Genomic DNA, 15,578 nt, shown 5'->3' on the forward strand with positions numbered 1-15,578 from the left:
CTCAAGCCACCCGACGTCACGCGTGATCGGGGACGGCATGACGTCTTGGCACCGCGTGGGAGGGAGGGAGGGAGGATGGATGTGATCAGGACTCGCAAAATGGCGGCGTTGTCGGGCCGCAGGTAGGAAGCTGACAGCACGGTGATGTGTGTGTGAAGTTCAACCTTTGAAAAAGGGAGCACTACAGTTGTGATATAAAGCACACAAAAAAACAAAAACAAAACATCGCTGGAGGAATTCAGAGATTCCGGCAACATCTATGAGGGGTATGCAATGCATCAGTCTGAAGAAAGTGTAGGGGGTGTGGAGAGGAACCACACATAGGAATAGTGTCTCCTGCACCCATGCAGAACTCATGGACTTTAAACATTAATGTGTGCATCGGCGCAACCTCCTGCACCCATGCAGAACTCATGGACTTTAAACATTAATGAGTGCATTGGTGCTACCTCCTGCACCCATGCAGAACTCATTGACTTCAAACATTGATGACTGCATCGGTGCTACCTCCTGCACCCATGCAGAACTCATGGACTTCATTCATTGATGACTGCATTGGCGCTAACTCCTGCACCCATGCAGAACTCATGGACTTCATCCATTGATGACTGCATCGGCGCTAACTCCTGCACCCTTGCAGAAGTCATGGACTTTTATCACAACACATAATCCTCCGAAATTACTGCCATCTCCAACGGGACCCCACCACTAGCCACATGCTCCCATCTCCACCCTTTTCCGCCTTCTGCAGAGACCATTCCCTCCGCAACTCCCTGGTTAACTCATCCCAAACCACCCCCTCCCCAGGAACCTTCTCCTGTAACTGCAGAAGATGCAACACCTGTTGCTATACCTCCGCCCTCGACTCTGTCCAGAGACTCTGACAGTCCTTTCAGGTTAGGCAGAGGTTCACTTGCACCTCCTCCAACCTCATCTACTGTATCCGTTGTTCAAGATGTGGACTCTTGTACATTGGCAAGACCAACCTTAGACTGGGCGATCGTTTCGCGAAACACCTTTGCTCAGCCTGCCTGAACCTACCTGATCTCCAGGTTGCTGGACACTTTAATTCTTCTTCCCATTCCTACACAGACCTTTCTGTTCTTGGTCTCCTCCATTGTCAGATTGAGGTTAAACACAAATTGGAGGAACTGCATCTCATATAGTGCTTGGGCAGTTTGCAGCTCAATGGTATGAATATCGATTTCTCACACTTCAGGTAGTCCTGGCATTCCCTCCCTCTCTCTATCCCTCCCCCACCCAAGTCGCACTAGCTTCTCGTTTTCACCCCACAAACAGCTAACAATGGCTATTCCTTGTTCTTTATTTCTCCACATCATCCTCTATATCTCTCATTTCCCTTATCCCATACCAGTCTGAATAAGGGTCTCGACCTGAAACGTCCCCAGAGATGCTGCCTGTCCCACTGAGTTACTCAAGCTTTTTGTGTCTATCTTCATACTTGGGAATAGTTGGCTCAGTCTGGAAAAAATAAGATACAAAGTATTGGAGTCAATGGTCAAGTGTTTAATTGCCAGAAGTCCCGAAACCGGACAATTAAATCCTTATGCAATAAAACAACAACTATGTAAACAGCGTACTCTGCAAATCACATAATATGCAACAAAAAATATTTATTTATCTGTATGTTTATCTGTAAAACACTCACACGCGCACACACACAATTGTAGTGCAAAAACAATGTCCCCAAGTCTATAGTTTGGAGCTTATTTGGAGTTTTTAATCGCCTGATTGTTGCAGGGAGGTAGGTGCACCTGAACTGGGATGTTACAGTTTTCAGGCTCCTATATATTTCCTCTTCCCGATGGCATGAGTCAAATCAGACTGGCCAGGGTCATGTGGGTCTTTGATGATGCTGGCTGCCTTTTTTAGAGGGCGTGCCTCCTATAGATCCCTTGATCAATCTCCCTCCTGGGATAAATAAAGTTCTATCGTCTGGTTTGGTGGGGAGGTCAGTACGCATGATAGACTGGGCAGTGTTCACCGCTTTTTGCAGCCGTGATACAACCAGTCAATGTGCTCTCTACTGTCCACCTGTAGAAGTTCAAGAGAGTATTCAGTGACATACTGGAACTCCCCAACATTCTCCGGAAGTAGAAGCATGGTGGGCCTCTACTTCCATCAATTGCATCAATGTGCTGGGTGCGGGACAGATCTTCAGAGTTATGCATGCCCAGGAATTTGATGTTTTTGAGTCTTTCCACCACCGTCCTGTCGATGAAGACAGTTTTGTAGATCCTCGTTTTTCCTCTTTCAAAGTCCACAATCAGTTCCTTGGTTTCACTGACATTGAGAGCAAGGTTACCGAGTAACACGGCGACCCTAAGCTCCGCCTATCCATTCCCTCCTCATGCTATCTTTATTGTTAATTGCTCCACCACTTTGTTTTTTTTTGCTCAAGGTTTGAAATTGAAAGGACTGTCATTTGAACTTGAGGGAGGCTGTTGTGACTTGTCAGGTCAGGCCAGACCACATTTATGGAGCAGGACGGAGATAAAACGTCAAGTCAAATTACCAGTATCTGCTCTTTTTTTTAAATCATTTCTATCACTTCTCATTTCTATTAAGTTTAATAAACCTCGGGGTTAACAGCAGAGCTGCAAAAAGCTGCTTCCTCCGGGGGCAATTTATTTATTTTTTGCAGATTGGTTAAGAACATGAGAAGCAGGAGTAGGTCATTCAATAGTATATAACATTATCAACCCACTCTCCTGCCATTTAAAGATAGCCCTCTATTCCTCTGATCTATCTATCTCGATTTTGAGTTTAGTGTGACTGCAGTTCCATGGTCCTCCAGAGGTAATGAATTCCAAAAAAAAATCACCTCCCTTGGAATAAAGACATTTCTCATTGAATAGCCTTTCTCTTATTTTCAATCAAGGCATTTTGGGTAGTGCTGTGGGTATTGCTGCTACCACATTGTTCGAGGGACCTGAGATTTAACGACACCTTTTGCTATCAGTGTGCAGTTTGCATTCTCCCCATAGCTGTGTAGATTTCCTTGCTGTGGGCCGAGCATCAAAAATGTGTCTAGCAATCAACTTTTGTGACCCATGTTCTCGGAACTACATGACATTTTGCCCAGATTTAAATAAAATATAATTGAGAAGGAAGTCATAACTCGTCAGTGCCAAAAGTTGCACATTAATTAATTAAACTAATTAGAAAATTAGATCAAAAAGTAAGCGCCATCTAGTGTCCAATGCCCATGGGGAGCCTATTTCCGTGTTGCAGTCTATTTAAACCATATATTATTATATGGCAGAGGTCCGGCTCCTGAACCAGCCTAATTAATGGGTGAGGACAGTTCCCCCGTTTACTAAACCCCACTGACTGCCAGTGTGCAGAGTGGGGGTCACGGCCATAGTGGGACTGGGGCAGTGCCAGGCTGGGGGAAGGGTAATGCATCTTCCACTGAGAGGAAAATGCCTAACCCTAACTCTCCCCCCTTCCAGAGCTGCCCATGGCTGGAGCTGGAGCCGCTTTGGAACCGGCTGCGGGCTCCGTACGTGTAGCCGCTCAGCGAGTCCACCTCGGCCTACATGTCCTTCAGGATCATCGTGGTGATGATGGTGGGGAGCAGCACTGCCCTGCACGCTGCCCGGGCCACCTTCAGCACCCCCATAGCGTCGGCTCCGTCAGTCCGCCCGCACGCTCGCTGCAACACCGACCGGCCGACAGCCCGACCGGCCCTTCGCAGCACTCACAGGCCTACCAACAGCCCGACCGACCCTTCGCAGCATTCACCAGCCTACCGACAGCCCGACCGGCCCTTCGCAGCATTCACCGGCCTACCAACAGCCCGACCGACTCATCGCAGCATTCACCGGCCTACTGACAGCCCGACCGACCCCTTCGCAGCACTCACCGGCCTACCAACAGCCCGACCGACCCCTCGCAGCATCCACCGGCCGACCAACTGACCCTAATCCTAATCCTAATCATAGCTCTACATTTGTTATTTATCATTTTTATTTAACAGTTCACATCATAACTTTATAAAGATAAATCAATTGAAAAACAAAATTATCAGCAAGGTTAGCATTACCTTTATTCCTTGGAAACCTTGTTATTGTTTTGATGTAATTAGGAGGCATCCATGATCCCAGAGTGCTCGCTGCCTAGCGACCATAAAACAAAGTGCGGGATTGGTCAATTTGCGTCCGACCTCAATGTCACACGTGCATCGATTGGACAATTACTACTCGGAAAATTGGAAGTTTTTCCCATATTTCAAAAAAAAAGTGCAGGTTTTGGTCTTGACGAGTTTCAGGTATGATTTATATAATATTTTTACACAATATGTTAAAAATTCAGGTAGTTCCGTGAGTTGGGTCCCGAACTTGAACTAAAAGCTCCTCGGCCCACAGCCTACATCCTGAAATAGAACTGGTAGGATTATTGATCACTGTGAATCAAACCTTCGTAAGGGTTAATGGTTTAACAATCCAAAGGCAGTTTGGTTCTGTGTCTCACACATTAACCACCTGAGCCATCTGTGGTCTCGCCCAACAAGATTGTTCCTCCTAATCTCTCAGCATCCTCTCATTTGTGCATTTCCTTGCTTTGTTCTCCTTATACACTCACAAATGTGCGGCCAAATACTGTTCTGACTCCATTTACAAGTTTGCAGATTACACCAACATCATGGGCTGGATCTTGAATAATGAGATAGAGAGTTTAGTAATATGGTGTCAAGCTAACAGCAAGATAGAGGAGCAATTGGAGACACAACAATTGCCGATGCTGGAATCTTGAGCAAATAACTTATGTTAAAACGAGATGGTATACTCGCTCCATATACTTGATGGTACTGAGTATACTTGGTGGTATACTTGATGGTACTGAGGAGGAGATGGCTGACATCTTCAAGTTCCTAGGTGTAAATATCACCAACGGCATTTTCGCTGGGGCCAAGAAAATCAATGCCTCGACTTTCCCAAGAGACTAAGGAAATTTGGCATGTCCCCAATGACTCTGAGTAACTTTTTAAGATGGTAGAAAGGATCCCCGTGGTTTGGTAACAGCTCTGAATAGAAGAACAAGATATTGCGAAGAGTTGTATACTCTGACCCGAGTGTACTCTGGGGTGGCACTGAACAGGTTAAGTGTCAAATATAATTAAGTATTAATAATTCTTGATATCTTTGTTTCAGATGAATTGCGATGAAGAGCAAGTGCCAAAGTCAGAGCCAGGGGTATTTGAATGCAGCTTATGTGGACTCAGAGCACCGTGTAACTACTATGGACAAAAACCTCCAAATGCACGTTCTATTGTGTGAGTGACTTTTGAAATTTAGGGCCAAACACTGTGCAGTCTCTTAACATCGATGTAGAGCATAGAGTTGCTATTCAGACATCACAGATGCAAATTATGGATTTGTTCCATCTGTTGTTTGGGCACTATAGGTAGCATCTGGATATTATAATGGTGTCCATGGTATCCATGGACTGATGGAGCCAAACTCCATATTGGCAAGACTGCAACATGGTGCCATTAACTCTGCATATTGTAGTTTGAAAATTGTGAATAAATTAAATCCTTCGGCATAACCGCTAGAATTGTTAATTCGGGTCAGTACTTGGTTTCACAGTATCGCTGATGATGCCTTTATTCTACTATGTCAGCTGCACTTGAGCTCCTGATGTCCTGTAATGATGCCTCTGTACTTTGGAGGATCGCTGTGGTTTTCCAACAGCGCGGATTTTGTGATGCCTGATGGTCTGCTGCATAACTGTCAAAAGGCACAGCCGTTGCAGCCAGCAATAATACAAACGGCTGAGGAATAGGTGATAGGTTTGAGTTTAGTTTATTGTCACATGTACCGAGGTACAGTGAAAAAACTATTGCTACGTGCTAACAGGCAGTGGAAAGATAATGCATGATTACAATCGAGCCAACCATAGTGTACAGATACATGATGAAGAAAAAACGTAAATAACGTTTAGTGTAAGATAAATTCCAATAAAGTCTGATCAAAAATAGTCGGAGGGTCCCCAGTGAGGTTGATAGCAGCTCAGGGCTGCTCTCTAGTTGTAGTAGGATGATTCCTACCTAGACTGCCTGTGAAAATGTTGTGTGCACAATTGCAGTAACTGTGGAGACAGGCAGTCATGCAGCTCATAAGATCATAAGTGTTAGGAGTAGAATTAGGCCATTCGGCTCATCAAGTCTATTCTGCCATTCAATCATGGCTGATCTACCTCGGTCTCCGAATCGCATTCTCCTGCCTTCTCCCCATAACCTCTAACACGCGTACTAATCAATATGGGTAATCAAGCTATTGCCTCTCAGTTCCTATGACCCAAGTTCAATGCAGACCACTCCTGCTGTCTGCATGGGCATTGCATGTTCTCCTTGTGACCATGTGGGATTCTTCTGGGTACTCTGGTTTCCTTTCACAAGGTATCAGCATTAGCATTGTAAATTGCCCATAGTATATAACCGAGTGATAAAATCCAGGAAGAATTGATGAGGGTGTGAGAATAAAAAAGTGTAAATGTGCACTTGGGAAAAACGTACACCTCATTATTAAATCGTTTTTTAATTTTTTAGTCTTCAGAAAACTGGAATGCATGATATTCCATTTTCTTCCAATAGATCATATAGATTTATAGTGGTGACATTTATTTGTCTGCATCAGAACCTCATAGTGATAAACTCCTGCCATAAATGCCAGGAATAAATTATTTTGAAACTTTATTGTGAAAGGGGTATTTAGCCATGAAAGACATGGACAGGATGAATATAACCCCATTGATAAATATTGTTATAGTCTTTATTGGACAAGATAATGCTAGGTAACTAGGCTGGATAATGAAAGTTATAGGTAATGGACCTAGTAGCATTAGCTTAATGTATACAAGCCAAACCAACTTTGGAAATTAGCATTACTAAAAAATTGTGATTTCTGCTGAATTAAAACTAAAAGTTTACTCATCCAGTTTAGGCTTTGTACAAATTATGTCCTTTTTTTCTATAGACTACTCGAGAAATGCTACACCATGAATGATCCATTCATTTCCCAAAAGGACAGGTTTCTTATAATTGGATCTCATTGTAGTCTGTGCAACAAAATTGTATGTGTTGGGCAAGTAAGTATATTGCATCATTACTTACTCATCATTGGTTGCAAGTCACTTACTTCATAATAGAATATATTGTTGAAAGTGTACCATGACTCTTATTCCTATCTCCTGTTGGTATTTTGGTGATTTAGGATTGAAGTTATGCCTTCTCATATTTCTCCTTACCCTTTTTTTGCACAACCCAACTTGGTTTTTACAAAAGCCGTGCAGGGGTTTGCCTTGTTCTTTGGAATCCCTTATATTGACCTTGCTTTGCATTACTCTAATGGGCATTTTTTGCCCTGACAACTTGGGAGGGTTTTCTCAGGATTTGCTTGTCACTTTTCTATCCTTGTCTATTTGCACCATTTGTTTAGTTTAAATTAGATACAGCATAAAAACAGGCCCTTCGTAATAGGGATTGTCCCCCCACCTTTCAAAGCATGGAGGGGACATGTGTGTGTGTCTGTGTCTGTCTGTCCCGGGTATTTCCACCCATGGTACCATGACACCTTTAAAAAAAAACTCCAGTTCTTCCAAATCAAAACTTTAACTAATGTCTGATGCTTTGTAAAGTTAAAAAAAAATCATTTGGAACAAGAGTTCAGAGGACTGCACATAGCACGACAGTAAGGAGTTCAGCCATTCAAAACTTGAAAAATCAGAATACCTTGAATACCTTGGTCAGTAAACATAGATGTGTGTAAATGGGGAAAGATAGAATGATGGGGCAGGGGTGCAATATCATATGCTTAAAAAAAACTTGCTGTCAACTTTCTGACTTCTCTCCATAATTACTCTTCAATAATCCCTTTTAGGAATGTAGCCTTTTCTACACAAAGCGTTTCTGTATTCCCTGTGTTAAGAAGTACATTGAACAATTCCCCGAAGAGATTCAATCGGACCTACGGAAGAAAAAACACCAGCAAAACCCTCAGTCCTCCAGTTGACCACAGCACAAGATTGGCTTCAACAAGAAGCCTTGGGAGCCGATCCATTGCACTGAAGCTTTTCTTTTGTGAATACAAATTCAACGGATTGTGCTATCTTTTTAAAACAATTTCTATAAAAATTATACTATATAACATCGGCAGAAAGATTGTTATAAATGATTTCATATATATAGGAACAAATAAATGAATGAACCAAACAGAACCATTTTTCCTTGCTGCGAATGTTAATAGGAATATTTACTTCCAATCAATGGACAGAAATTACAAGAGCATTGGTATTAAAAAGTATAAATACAGCTCTATGGTTCAATAGAGGGATAAAACTTATGTTTATCTGCAATGCATGGTTTGCAATGTTGCACCACTATTATTCCACATACTCCTTTCATGCTTTTACTCATGCACAGAGTGCATGAGAAACTACTAGTAACTGATCTCTGTTTATTATGACAGATAGCACCAACATGACAGAATTGATGAGAACTGTTACTTGCTGAATATGAAAATGGTGCTGAGCATGAATACTGTTCGGAATAAGATATATTGGAGCACAAGCAATGCTGAAGTTTTCTAATATAAGTTTTCTTTCAATGCTAAAGTTTTCTTATGGTTCACAACTTCTTGCAAAATAGCCTCTATTACCAAAGGAATACCATTAATGGTGTGAATATCGGCAACGCCGATGATATATTCCTTTGATAATAAAGTGATTTTGGTATTTAAAAATATTGTCTGAAGCAATGAAGCCACACTGCCAGCCTGAGAGATGTTTTCAGCAGCTGCATACTCTACAAAGATAATATCCATAAGGTATTGGTTTATTGTTGTCATGTGTTCTGAGATACAGTGAAGAACTTTGTTTTGTGTACCACTAGGGAAATCATAGACATGAAAACATCAGGTAGTGCAAAAGAAAATAATCTAGAGCAGAATATAGTTTTACAGCTACAGAGAAAGTCCTGATAAGAAAAAAAAATCTACAGAGAGGAATGAATTCGAAGTATAGCGACATTATGAAGAATTAAATGAGGTCGGTATTTCTAACAAATTTATTTGGGCACAGTAAGAGTTCCAAACATACGACCTGCATTTCATTCAGCCATCTATCCACAATATTTTCTTGACTTAGCTGCATCAGGCAAGTCAATGGAAGACGATGGAGTGATCCACCTCATCCGAATTCAATCGCAAGATGCAAAGAGGAACAATTCACAAACAGAAAAGTCTGGCCAGGGATGGCTTAGTGAGCATGATGGAAAGATAAACACACAGTTTTGAAGGTGAGAAGAAAAGAGGCGCAAGCTGACACAATGTGAAAGTAAGTTCAACAGTATGGTCAGGCACAACATGATTAAGTCTGTTGGAATATTTCCCAACATAGTTGCTAAAACTGTCTTAATTATGAAAATTTATACCCGAGGTGATTTGGCAGTCCTTGTAATCAACATTTTCATCTTACAGGCAACATTTTATAGGTCAATTTTGATGGAATATCTTCTTGCAGAACTCTATATTTAGCGTTTGCACAACTCTCCCTTCAGACCTGGTCTAGCAGGCAAACCACAATTTCAGAAGAAAACTGGAACTATTGTGAAAATTATGCTTAATTGTGAACAATTTGATAAGTGCAACAAGGCAATGTAATGGAAAAAAGTAGAAGAAAGAGACCCACTGCTTTTATATATGGTTGGTTACACAGAAGCAGGTTAGACCATGATATACCATGAGATAAAACTGCAAGGAAATCCTAAATGGGAGAAAATACTAACTATAAATTCAAAAAGAATAACATTAAATAATTTCAAGGCAATGTATGTTGGTGTGGCAAAGGATGCCAGAGCAGTCAAATGTGAATTTGTGCACATTATACTTTGCTGCTCATGACTGGTGAATATCAACACTAAATGTGAGAATTGTTCACCTCTGACCTTGTTGTGTACTGAGAAACAGGAAGGGAAATAAAGGACTTAAAAGGTAAGATTAAATTTCACCTCAAAAAACAATTTTCATTCATGAGTAAATGGTTTGACAAGTTTGCTTCTAATTTTATGCATTCAGGATAGGGCATGTTTGTTTTACACAAAACAAAGCTTCAAAGTTTCAGCAAATTGACACCATTAGGTGGCAGCAAAGTCTTAACACAGTTTTGTTTTTTAAATTTCTCTCCAAATGCACAGCACGTTAGGACATGGGTTGGGACTGTGCTGGATCAGACCTGCTGTTCAGATCGATTTTATGTGCTCCTCATGCTAGTACAGCCTAGTAGAGATGTGTACGTAGAATTTTGCTGGGTGTCTGGATTGAGGAGGAATCCGGTAAGATGCAGTGAGTCTTTCGAAGATTTCAGGTAGTGTACTTAAGCATAAAATCTTGCCTGGAAAACATTGTCAAATTGCCACAAGAGAACAGAGAGGATAGTTTTTTTTCTTGTGTCTAGTTTTCGGGTGTCATCAGTCTGAAGAAGGGTTTCGGCCCGAAACGTTGCCTATTTCCTTCGCTCCATAGATACTGCCTCACCCGCTGAGTTTCTCCAGCATTTTTGTCTACCTTCGATTTTCCAGCATCTGCAGTTCCTTCTTAAAAACCTACAAACCTGTATGTCTTTGGAGTGGGCGAGAAAACCGGAGCACCCGGAGAAAACCCACGTAGTCACAGGGAGAACTTGCAAACACCGTACAGGCAAATTTGCTGTGGAGATGAAGTAAAATGTGGGAAGAGCACTGAGACAAGGCTCCTATACCCATACAACCCCACCAGTCTCCCATCACTAGAGCGAGCAGATCAGATCATGTCCTTTGGATCTCTGGATTGCAATATGTGACCCTGCAGTCTTTATCCGTGTTGCCTACGTGTAAAAGACAGCACATGGAAATCAACACGGGGGTTCAGTGGTTGCTGACGTGTGAGATATTTCTTGTTTAATTGTGAGTGAACTGTCAAGGACAGTCACGACCTTTCGATCCAGTATCTGTCCCTGGGACATGACGTACGGGGCTGAGGCTGGCACAGGGTGAATCCCAACTGGGATTCAACCGGAAATCGGTACAAACATTTCAAAACACGCACTGCACAATCTTTCCCGGTGCAGTTTATGTTTAATGTACAGGTGGAAATGGGTTCAGTTTCTGTAGTGACAATCTGTCTCTGTGTAAACACGAGCACAAGTCAAAATGAAGGAAACTTTTTTTCTGCAAAAAAAGGGCAGAAGAGAGAAATCAATTCATTACGTCAAAAGACAGAAAAGTTACAATTATGTCATTCCAGGATGACACAGTTTTGACCCTGAAAAAGATTGAAGTTATATTCTCAGTTATCACTGACCTAGAAACCAATGTTTCTCAACTGGTAATGTACCATGGTGAGTGACAGACCACAAACACGTCATTCAATGAGCAATCAAATGTTTACACAGATATTGATAAAGAGTAACTTATAGAATGTGACTTTAGAACCTATCAAACCATATCAAATATCAAAAGAAACAGATGGCTTCTATTCTAGTATTTACAGCTTGGATGATGGTTTAATATCTCAGCCAAAAGATGGTGTCGCTTAGTTTAGTTTAGAGATACAGCGCAGAAACAGGTCCTTCGGCCCAACAAATTCCGCCGCCGATCGGGGCATTTTTTAGAGCGGAGATTGATAGGTTCTTGCTTAGTAAAGGCGTCAATGGTTACGGGGAGAAGGCAAGAGAATAGGATTGAGAGGTAGAAAAAGATCAGGCAAGGAGACTCAATGTGCCGAATGGTATAATTCTGCTCCCATGTCTTATGATCTTATTAGAAAATGGGTGGAATACAATAGTCAGAAAGGTTTAGTTTTAGTGAAATCACATGGGGTACTGCATACAGCGTTGTTCTCCTTTTCCAAGAATATATGTTCCCTGGAGTCCCAGTGGGATAAGAATTCACTCGATAGATTCTAGGTATGAAGGTGTTACCTTACAAAGTTGAGCTTACACTCATTGAAGTCTGAGAGAATGAGAGGCAATCTCATTAATCCACAAGCTTCTGATGGGCTTTAAAAAGTAGAAGGCGTGAAGATAGTTCCCTGGTGGGGGGGAAATCAAGTACAAGAAAGCCAATCTTGGTATTAAGGAATATATATTTAAGACTCGGTTGCAAAATAATTTCTTCCCTCAAAGTGTGGATCTTTGGGATTCTCCATCCAACAGGAAAAATGGCACTGGGTATCAAGACATTCCATATATTCATGCAGAATTACACCAATGCAAGTTAAACAGAGCAAAGACTGTAAACTAAGTGTCACAATCTGAGTAAAGATATTTAAAGAATTAGAATTTGTCAATGAATTTGTAATGTCTCAAATATTTGAAGCTCTTCTTAAAAAACAAAATTTGTCTTTGCCAAACGACACTATTTATTGTCAAAGTTACATGCAGGAGATTGATGACATATAGATATACAACATTGTATACAACATATGGTTTCACAATTTACAAAAATACAGATACATCACCAGTTTTCCGGCAACTGATTGTCCGGCACCTCCTTTAATCCAGACCAAATTACGAGAGGGTTGCGTGTGGCGCACGCTCTTTCAGGATGTGTGCCTCCATGCTGGAAGATTTAATTGTTCACTTCTTTGTTTAAGTTTCTACCTGTCCATTGTGTTTTAGAGATACGGGGGAGTATAATTAGTGGGTCAGAGGTGTATTGTTGAATTATTATTACATGACCTCTGTTGGTTCAGCCAAATGGATAATCCGGCAAGGCCCTGGAACCAAGGGTGCTAGAAAAAAATTGACAGCATACCTGTACATAGTTAAGGCTAAGGGTTTTGCAGATTTCACTTACAATTTAATGCATCATTTTAGTTTAAATTTTAACCCTGATCTGAATACCATTGCCCTTAAAATAATAATTGCTTTGTTATACATTTTCTTGCCAGTTCATTATGTTGTAAGAGACTGGACAATAGACAGAGCTAAGTTGGTCAATCATCACTTTGGATCCCTTCTCAAATCGAGTTCCATGACTCTTTTTGTTCCAGACGTGCACGGCTTAAGAATTCTTCAGCAACTCTCCGGCCTCCGATTCACTCACCACCTCAAAGTACTTTATCCAGTCCTGCCACTGGACTGGATAGAAAGCCTCGGGAGATAGCATTGTCACCCCTTTGCACTGTTGGATCTTGGTTACGCTGTTCACTCGACACCACTTTTTAAGAACACGAGTTACCAACTGAGGTCCCTGGTGGCCCCAGATCCAGCCATTGAAGTGTTCAACAAAATTCTCCAAACAACGCCCAATAAAGTCATGGTGCTGATTGAAAGCCAAGAAGGCAGTGTTTACTAAATGTCGCTGCTCTCTGCCAATGCTGTTGCTAAGATTTAGCAAGTTTTAAAGAACAATGATATCAGTGTCCAAGTAAATCCCACCATATTTCCACATTATGGCAAGCCTGGCTGCATCTGCGATGGTTGGTATGAGATAGGGTTGCCACCATGGGTTCAGCTTTGAATACCAAAGAGACAAAGGAGTATCTGCAAAAAGCTCTTTCAAATCTATTGGCCTTACCTCAACATTGGGAAAACAGTTCAGTTGGGAAATTCCAAGAGTGTGCGTACTGCCTGTAGCTGAAAGACCCTTAATGAAAAATACAACTTTGGATGTGGGGTGGGACCTTGCAGCAGACTCCACAGAACACATGGTCAGAAACGCAGGACTGGTTCGTTTGGAGGTCTCCACAAAGAAAATAGTAGTATTACTCCCAGTGGGAGAGGAAGCATTTCCCCCGTAATCAGTGCCAACAGGTGGGCATTTGATGTGGTCAGATAACCTGTACTTCACAACCTGAAATTGCTCACCCCCTTTGGAACTGTAGTAAAGCATAAACGCCATCAAAGAAACCAACTCCAGTGAAATCAAAACACACATGGACGACTTAAACCAAAAGTGATTCTTTGTTGTATTCCCGAGTGATAAACATTGATTACGAAAAGGACACTGCTGCTTACGATCGCCTTCAGGGATCATTCTTGAATGCTCATGTCTTTGACCTTGGTGAAGTGGATGTGTCAATTTGAAGTTTAGATTCTACAGACAAAAAATACAAAAGTTAATTTGCTCTGTTTGAACTCAATCAATGTTTATCTTCCCCTTTCTAACCTTTCCATCCACATCCAAATCTTTCATCCCTTTTCCTGATAGCCCTACTCTTTTCTATTACCCCTGAATATAACAATCCTATTTGCCTCAACTCATGGTACATGATTAAACTGGGACGTTATTTACCCACATCAGCTTAATGAATGAGAAGGGAGTTCTTGCCGGTTCTCTGGAAGGATGCAAACTCTGTCTACTTAACCGCGATGGGTTTGGAGGTCATGGCCAACCCCTGTCGCCCTGTGCTGCACCAGCTGAGGATTTGAACTGGTGAGTATGTTCACACTGCAGCAGCATCTGAAATTGGCCACATCCAATAGTAAGACATTGAGTAAAGGAATTGCAGTAAACCCTCGTTATAACGGACCACAGGGGGTGGGAATGGTGTCCGTTATTGCCGCTTGTCCGCTATAACCGAGTAAGTTATTATAATTGGAAAAGTAGCAGAAACAAAGAACTGCAGCTGCTGGTTAATGCACAAAGGGACACAAAGTGCTGGAATAACTCAGCATTTGGATCAGCAGGTCAGGCAGCAAGTTTCTCAGGAGAACATGGATAGGTGACGTTTCAGTTTGAGACCCTTCTTCAGACTCTTGCCGTAGAGGGAGTACAGAGAAGGTTCACCAGACTGATTCCTGGGATGTCAGGACTTTCATATGAAGAAAGACTGGATAGACTCGGCTTGTACTCGCTAGAATATAGAAGATTGAGGGGGGATCTTATAGAAACTTACAAAATTCTTAAGGGGTTGGACAGGCTAGATGCAAAAAGATTGTTCCCGATGTTGGGGAAGTCCAGAGCATGGGGGTCAAAGTTTAAGGATAAGGGGGAAATCTTTTAGGACCGAGATGAGAAAAACATTTTTCACACAGAGAGTGGTGAATCTCTGGAATTCTCTGCCACAGAAGGTAGTTGAGTCCAGTTCATTGGCTACATTTAAGAGGGAGTCAGATGTGGCCCTTGTGGCTAAAGGGATCAGGGGGTATGGTGAGAAGGCAGGTACAGGATACTGAGTTGGATGATCAGCTATGATCATATTGAATGGCGGTGCAGGCTCGAAGGGCCGAATGGCCTACTCCTGCACCTATTTTCTATGTTTCTATGAATCCAGGTGAGTTGAGACCCTTCTTCAGACTCTGGGCCTGGAATCCAGGTGAGTTGATGCGTCTGGCCTGCTGGTGTGAGCCAGGGGTGGTGTGAACGGCCGGCATAGTAAGCAGCGGGGAGATGGCACGTGCTGGGGATGGTGTGAGCAGTCGGTGTCTATGCAGTGAGGGAAGCCAGGGGTGGTGCGGGCATCCTAAATCCCTTGTGATCTATGTCTCAGTCAACTCACCGTTCATACTTTAACAACTTAACCACCACCTTTCGTCCCCTATGTACCCAGTTATTTATGGTAAATATGTAG

General features: G+C 42.1%; 2 protein-coding genes across 4 annotated transcripts; one reads left to right on the plus strand and one right to left on the minus strand.

The window, feature by feature from the left end:
* The first annotated feature begins 5 nt into the window (after positions 1-5).
* Positions 6-8,382, plus strand: cdpf1 (cysteine rich DPF motif domain containing 1). 3 transcript variants are annotated; one of them, XM_033037665.1, is made up of 4 exons: positions 6-122; positions 5,178-5,299; positions 7,005-7,116; positions 7,908-8,382. In XM_033037665.1, exons 2-4 carry the CDS (start codon positions 5,178-5,180, stop codon positions 8,037-8,039), a joined length of 366 nt encoding a protein of 121 aa, XP_032893556.1. In that variant the 5' UTR covers positions 6-122; the 3' UTR covers positions 8,040-8,382. The 3 variants fall into 3 exon arrangements, with proteins under 3 accessions (XP_032893556.1, XP_032893555.1, XP_032893554.1); XM_033037664.1 differs by having other exon boundaries at positions 49-266; XM_033037663.1 differs by having other exon boundaries at positions 50-294.
* A 4,552-nt stretch (positions 8,383-12,934) lies between these two features.
* a4galt (alpha 1,4-galactosyltransferase (P blood group)) lies at positions 12,935-13,906 on the minus strand. The gene is given in 1 exon segment (XM_033038374.1): positions 12,935-13,906. A coding segment is annotated over 1 exon segment (972 nt).
* Positions 13,907-15,578: the final 1,672 nt, after the last annotated feature.

Source organism: Amblyraja radiata, chromosome 19 (assembly GCF_010909765.2).
Source record: "Amblyraja radiata isolate CabotCenter1 chromosome 19, sAmbRad1.1.pri, whole genome shotgun sequence".
NCBI lineage: Eukaryota > Metazoa > Chordata > Chondrichthyes > Rajiformes > Rajidae > Amblyraja > Amblyraja radiata.